The 7,482-nt window shown below is 40.5% G+C and overlaps 1 protein-coding gene across 1 annotated transcript; it reads right to left on the reverse strand.

Annotated features, from left to right (window-relative positions):
* Nucleotides 1-1,804: 1,804 nt before the first annotated feature.
* Nucleotides 1,805-3,021, reverse strand: LOC102777701 (trace amine-associated receptor 13c-like). The gene is made up of 2 exons (XM_006806638.3): nt 2,855-3,021; nt 1,805-2,618 (listed from the first exon to the last, which is right to left on the reverse strand). The coding sequence occupies exons 1-2, from the start codon at nt 3,019-3,021 to the stop codon at nt 1,805-1,807; spliced, it is 981 nt and encodes a 326-aa protein (XP_006806701.3).
* Between the last annotated feature and the right edge of the window lie 4,461 nt (nt 3,022-7,482).

Raw genomic sequence — 7,482 nt, forward strand, 5'->3', positions numbered from 1 at the left:
TGTGGAACTCCATAATTAACCTCAGTGTGTGAAGAGGACTCTCCATTTACATGCACAAATTGGAGTCTATTAGATAGATATGATACAAACCACTGCAGTGCAATACCTGTAATACCTACAGCATGTTCTAATTGCTCTAACAGGATATTATGGTCAACAGTATCGAATGCTGCACTAAGGTCAAGAAGGACAAGCACAGAGATGAGTCCACAGTCAGAGGCCATAAGAAGATCATTTGTAACCTTCACTAAAGCTGTTTCTGTGCTGTGATGAACTCTGAAACCTGACTGAAACTCTGTCTGCATAAAAGCAGTGCTGGAACACACTGTGGTACCACACACTTGTCAACTACAGTTGAACAGTATTGTACTGCAGAAAGTAGTGTTTTGCAAGAAAAATCCAATTAACAATGGAAGAGAGACGGACCATCATAACACTTATAAATGTAGGTCTGTCCTACAGAGAAATTGCAAAGAAAGTAAAGGTGTCAGTGAGTACAGTTTCCTTCACCATCCAAAGTCTCAGAAACAAACAAAAGAGGTCTGCAGACCCAAAGACACAACTGAATCAGAGGACAGGTTTCTGAGAGCTAACAGCTTGTTTGATGGCGTCTCACAGAACAACAGCTTCAAGCACAGCTTAATAGTGGTCGTAGTGAGCAAGTCTCAGTTTCAACTGTTAAGAGAAGACTCTGAGCTGCAGATTTGACAGGACGAGTTGAAGCAAGAAAACCATTGGTATGATGTCAGGATAAGACAAAAAGGCTTGTCTCGGCCATGAAACCGGCCGTTGGAATGCTGCAAATGGATGGTCTGGGGCTGTTTCTAGGGTTGGTGACTTACAGAGTGAGAAGCACCCTGAACCAAAACAGCTACCACAGCATTCTGCAGCACCATGCAATACCCGCAATATACACCTAGTTAATCAGGGGTTCATCCTACAGCAACGGGTGTGTTCAGCTGTTATATTTGCCAAAAGGGGGTACTTTGATGAGTCAAAAGTTTAGAATACATTTTGGTCTATAAACTGATTCCATGATTTCTTTTTTAATCCCAATTGCTTAGTTGTACCATGCTTTCATTTCAGAGTGCAATGAGACATTAAACTGAATTATATTCAATAATAAAAAAAAGGAAAAATTGTGTTCAAAAACTTTTGACCGGCAGTGTACATATATATATATACTAGCAGGCAAAAGTAGCTATTTTTAAGAATCTAAAATATAAAACATGTTTTGAGTTATTTCAGACTTTTTTTTTACTACATAATTTAATATGTGTTAATTCATCATTTCAGCCTCAGTGAGGAGCTACAATGTAAACTGTCATGAAAATAAAGAAAAAACATTGTTTAACTGTTTATTTTTTTTACTTGTTTTTTAAAACATTACTTCCTAATATTGTTGATGGCTGTCCTTCAAGCCTATGAAAACATTACAGAATAAAGAGTATATGCTAATGTCTGCGGTCACAGAAAGTACTCGAGAAAGTATTTTATCTTAATTTAGAGTACAAAGTACCAGGAAACTGGTCTTTTATAATTGCAAGTACTCATGTGGAAGCAGATACATATATAAATATGTTTGCCAACATATTGCTTTATCTGAACTTTCTGATAAATAAATCCATGTTAAATCCAGACAGTATCGTTCTTAGATGACGCTAGAGTATAAAAAAGACAAAAATATTTTAAGGAATGGTAAAATTTGATCACTTTATCAAAGTTTTCACATCTGTCATTCAACAAGTCTTCATTGTGACTAAGTACATTGTCCTGTTTATGGGTACGGTTTTAAAAAGTGTTCTTAATGCATGTTAGTCTCACAGGAGTCAGGCTGCAGTATTTGAAGAGTAGCAATAAGTTTGATTGACTTTCTGAACCAGGGATAAAAAAAGACATAAATGATAGGGTTTAGGCAAGAGTTAAAGTACACCAAACATATTACAAAGGCAGCAGATGAAGCATTTAGGAAGTTATCTTGCCCTGTGAGAGCAACGCAGTAATATGGGCACATACATATAAGAAACACAACTACAACAACACCAAGAGTACGGGCTGCTTTCAGCTCCGATTTCATAACAGTTACTGTAACTGATCGCTGGTGAGTGACTGCAAGTTGACACCTCATGGCACGAGCCTGAGTCACAGCCACCACAAACACTCTCAGATACAGAACTACAATCACAGTAATGGGAACAATGAAGGAAAACAAAAGATCAAAAATCCCAGCAATGTAGTTAACGACAAAGACACACTCTCCAATGCAGGAGTTATACTTTCCTGGTTGTTTCAAGTTATCCTTCACAATCAAACTCTGAAAGATTACAGAAAAAAACCAACACAAACTTATACATATATTAATTCTTTGTTGTGTGATTTTGGTGGAGTAATGCAGAGGGTAACAAATAGCCAAATACCTATCAGCAGATATGATCACCATGGTTCCTATTGAGGCTGAAGTAATAATGAATGCTAGATACTGATACAGAGTGCACATGATGTCACCGAGGAACCAGCATCCATCGATGAGCACTATTTGAAAGAACATAAGGAAACCTACAAAGAAATCAGCGACAGCCAGAGAGAGAAGGAGGAAGTTGGTGGGGGTGTGGAGCTGCCTGGAGAGAAAAAGGAGCATCATATTTAGTTTCCTGCATCAAAAATGTATGTGGATGCACATACAACAAAAACTGAAATAGAAATGCACTTCATTAAAAAAAGGTCTACTCTTTCTTGTAGGTACAGATCATATTATGGTTTTAATTACTATTACTGCTATGTTGCTACACAGCACAATTAACTAAACTATTAAAATAATTATTCAATATTTGGAGATAATGAAACATTTTCATACCTGAAGTGTGAGATGGAGATAATGACCAGCAGGTTAAGAATCACAGTAAGCAAAGAAATGAAGGAGAGCAGAATGTAAGTCAGCATGATCTCAAAGTGAGGACGCTTTGGCCTCCTGCAGGAGATATTAAGGAGTTTTGGAAAGCAGAGTTCAGTTTCCTCCATCATCACAGTGAGGCGAGCTGCTAATCATATTCTGTGTCATACAGCATATATCTTTATCCTCCCCTTTTTATTAAATGCCACACCTTCAGAAGCAGAAATAGTACTAAGTGATAGAAATATGTAAAACGCAGGGGTGGGACTCGATTAAAAAACAATCTTATTAATTACAGACTTCGTAATGAATTAATCTTGATTAATTGCTCAAAAAAAACTGCCTCAAAGCACAAATCATTTTTTAATTTAAAAGGATTTTAGTGGGTGACAGAATCAAATAATAGACATGGACATGGGGGGTGGGACAACTCCAAGGTGTGATGCAGGTGGCAGAAAGCAGGTAAGACCACTGAATATGAGACGTATGTCTCACCTCCAAGAAGTTCAGTCACAAACCTGTAGTAGACAGTTCAGGAAAGTCTATATTAATCTCCACAATAATTGTCAACTATATATATAGAGCTTTTTGAAGAAACAGTAACAATAAGTTAAAAAATAGTTTTATTTACCTGCATGGGTCAAGGACAGTGGCCAGCTTTTGGAGTTTTGCCAAGCTAGCTTGTACTTACTTTTCCCTGGAACACTCTCTCACAGTCTGTTCTCTAAAACCTAAAAGAGGAATTATGGATTTGATCAACTGGTCTCTGAATGATTATTCAAGTAGTCTGATGTCCTGTAATCATTATGAAGCTATATTATTATATTATTATATCAATTACATAATACAATTATATATGAAATACAATGAAATATTAAGGTGTTTGTACAAAGTATTGGTATCGGATCAGTATCGTCGATACCACCCTGAATTTTATTTGGTATCGGAAAGGAAATCAGTGGTATCACACATCACTACTGGTTCTCAATCTCATGTCTCATAATGACATGAAGAAATTTTTCTTTTTTTAATGATTTAATATGAAGGCAATAGGCAGAGTGTTACATGCACAGCCGTAAAGAATGTAGCCTCATGGGCAGTGTAGTCTGTGCTGCAGGAAGGATGGACTAACATACCCGTTATGTGTCTGTGAGCGAGAAAAAGGGGAGTGGAAAAGTACGAGTTGTCACCGAGCAGAAACGGGAGCTGGAAGCATGTAAATATAATACTGACCACTGCAGCAGCCCAGTTGTAAGTAAGCTATTAAGGCTCAACTGTACACCGTGTTCGTGTTTTCCTCCGAAACAATAAGTTCCGTTGGAGCAGCCTTTCAACGCCTCTCCCTGTCTCTGCTAGCAAAACTTGACCCAGACAACAAAGTAAAGCTAGTTTTCGGCTACGAGCCGACACAGAACCCACCGTATTAGCCAGAGGTCCCTTTACTACGGTTCGGGGCCGCGGACCTGTTTTATATACGCAGCCTTGCCTATTCAATTCAATTCAATTCAATTTTATTTATATAGCGCCAAATCACAACAAATGTCGCCTCAAGGCGCTTCATAGATACAGAGAAAAGCCCAACAATCATATGACCCCCTATGAGCAAGCACTTTGGCGACAGTGGGAAGGAAAAACTCCCTTTTAACAGGAAAAAACCTCCGGCAGAACCAGGCTCAGGGAGGGGCGGCCATCTGCTGCGACCGGTTGGGGTGAGAGAAGGAAGACAGGATAAAAGACATGCTGTGGAAGAGAGACAGAGATTAATAACAGATATGATTCAATACAGAGAGGTCTATTAACACATAGTGAGTGAGAAAGGTGACTGGAAAGGAAAAACTCAGTGCATCATGGGAATCCCCCGGCAGCCTACATCTATTGCAGCATAACTAAGGGAGGATTCAGGGTCACCTGGTCCAGCCCTAACTATATGCTTTAGCAAAAAGGAAAGTTTTAAGCCTAATCTTAAAAGTAGAGATAGTGTCTGTCTCCCGAATCCAAACTGGAAGCTGGTTCCACAGAAGAGGGGCCTGAAAACTGAAGGCTCTCCCTCCCATTCTACTTTTAAATACTCTAGGAACAACAAGTAGGCCTGCAGAGTGGGAGCGAAGTGCTCTAATAGGGTGATATGGTACTACAAGGTCATTAAGATAAGATGGGGCCTGATTATTTAAGACCTTGTATGTGAGGAGCAGGATTTTGAATTCAATTCTGGATTTAACAGGAAGCCAATGAAGGGAAGCCAAAACAGGAGAAATCTGCTCTCTCTTTCTAGTCCCTGTCAGGACTCTTGCTGCAGCATTTTGGATTAACTGAAGGCTTTTCAGTGAGTTTTTTGGACATCCTGATAATAATGAATTGCAGTAGTCCAGCCTGGAAGTAATAAATGCATGAACTAGTTTTTCAGCGTCACTCTGAGACAGGATATTTCTAATTTTAGAGATGTTGCGCAAATGGAAGAACGCAGTCTTACATATTTGTTTAATATGTGCGTTGAAGGACATATCCTGGTCAAAAATGACTCCAAGGTTCCTCACAGTGTTACTGGAGGCCAAGGTAAAGCCATCCAGAGTAAGAATCTGGTTAGATACCATATTTCTAAGCTTTTCAGCGCCGAGTACAATGACCTCAGTTTTATCTGAGTTAAGAAGCAGAAAGTTAGTGGCCATCCAAGTCTTTATGTCTTTAAGACATTCCTGCAGTTTAACTAATTGGTGTGTGTTATCTGGCTTTATGGACAGATAGAGCTGGGTGTCATCTGCATAGCAGTGAAACCCTAATGTCCACCCTACTGTTACTCATTTTATATTAAGATTTAAAAATCTAATAGGTATTGGTATGGCGAGTAGCCTTCAGTAGTAGTAATAAATCACACAGCAATAGTACATTCATGTAGTTGTAAAAAGCTTGATAATACAGGGTGGGTCATTTATATGGATACACTGTAATAACATGGGAATGGTTGGTGATATTAAAGTCCTGTTTGTGGCACATTAGTATATGTGAGGGGGCAAACTCCTCAAGATGGGTGGTGACCATGGTGGCCATTTAGAAGTCGGCCATCTTGGATACAACTTTTGTTTTTTCAATAGGAAGAGGGCCTGTTGACTTACTAATTTTGATCCTGAAATCAGTCATTTCCTAAAGTTTGGGCTGGCAACCTGGGACTGCTAGCTCTAACAGCTCCCACAGTTTGCTGTGCTCGCTGCAACATGTTTTACATTTAGATGGTACCGTTAGGTTGAACTGCTTCAGTGGTATGCAAACTCTTTTTTGCACAGTTTGCACAAAACCATGCTTTTATCAAGGCTTTTGTCTAGTCTTTTGAAATAACATTTTCCTCAAATCAGTCCTAGCAACGCACTGTCATCTGATTCTTCTAGCTCTATACTTTTAAAAACTCAATAACGTCTGGTGCCCCTTGTGTATAGCAGGCTGTTACAGCAGCTCTGCTCATTTCTGAGCTTCTTCCTTATTTTCGTCTTTACTTCTCTGAACCTTTAGTTTAGTCTTAGCAATTAGATTCTGCCATCATGCACTACCGTTTCATGCTAATTCTGTTCATTTTTTCTCTATCTTTATCCCCTTTTTTCACCGCTTTTGGAGACCCGGCACACAGCTCCTTTGTTTATGTTAGGGATTTGCTGTTAGCGCTGTGCCCTGCAGCTGCAGCTGTGCTAATGGCAGACAGACTCGACATCCTCAGTGAGCAGAGGGGGATGAAACGGGGAGTCATGCTGAGAGGGAGCATCGTCACCTGAGAAGGAGACAATACAAACCATCTCTCCCTTCTGTGATCATGGGAAATGTGAGATCGTTACGTAATAAGATGGAAGAGCTAACGATGCTAACCCAATCACAGATGCTACACTGCCAGGAGGATTGGCAGTGTAACAGAGTCCTGGCTAACACCGCTAACTCCGGAGACGAGTGTGGAGCTGCTCGGTCTCCAGCTGCTGCAGGCGGACAAGACAAGAAAGAGCGGTAAGAGGAAAGGAGGGGGACTGGCAGCGTTTGCGAACGGCAGATGGTGTAACTCTGGGCACATCACTGTGAAAGAACAAGTCTGCAGCACAGACATTGAGCTGTTAGTTGTAGCATGCACCCGTACTACCTGCCCAGAGAATTCACGCATGTTATCGCAGTCAGCAGACTGCAAATGCCATCTCTCAGAGCCCATTTTTAGATATCAGGGGACTATAATCATGTATCACTGGACTCCACACTGCCCAACTTCACCCAGTATGTGACATGCCCCACCAGAGACAGTGAAACATTGCACTTACTGTATGAGAATGCAAAAGAGACATACAGTTCATCACCTCTCCCTCCCCTGGGAAGATATGATCACAACTTGGTGCACCTTGTTCCTGAGCCCTTAGTGCCCAGGGAGCCACCAATCACGTGCACAGTGCAGAGATGGTCGGAGGAGAGGTCTTAAGTACTGTTTTGAGTCTGCTGTGTGGGAGGTGCTTTGTGACAATGAAAGAGAGGACATTGACAGCCTTGTGACCTGCGTCATGGGCTACATCAACTTCTGTGTGGATAACACTGTACCCACCAGGACCGTGCAGTGTTTCTCCAACAACAAACCC

Source organism: Neolamprologus brichardi, chromosome 16 (assembly GCF_056152115.1).
Source record: "Neolamprologus brichardi isolate AB-2024 chromosome 16, ASM5615211v1, whole genome shotgun sequence".
NCBI lineage: Eukaryota > Metazoa > Chordata > Actinopteri > Cichliformes > Cichlidae > Neolamprologus > Neolamprologus brichardi.

Bases quoted from the DNA above. Each gene is read 5' to 3' on its own strand.
- LOC102777701 (XM_006806638.3), bottom strand. From the start codon at position 3,021: ATGATGGAGGAAACTGAACTCTGCTTTCCAAAACTCCTTAATATCTCC. The intron at 2,619-2,854 runs GTATGAAAATGT...TTTTCTCTCCAG, and splicing joins ATCTCCATCTCACACTTCAG to GCAGCTCCACACCCCCACCA.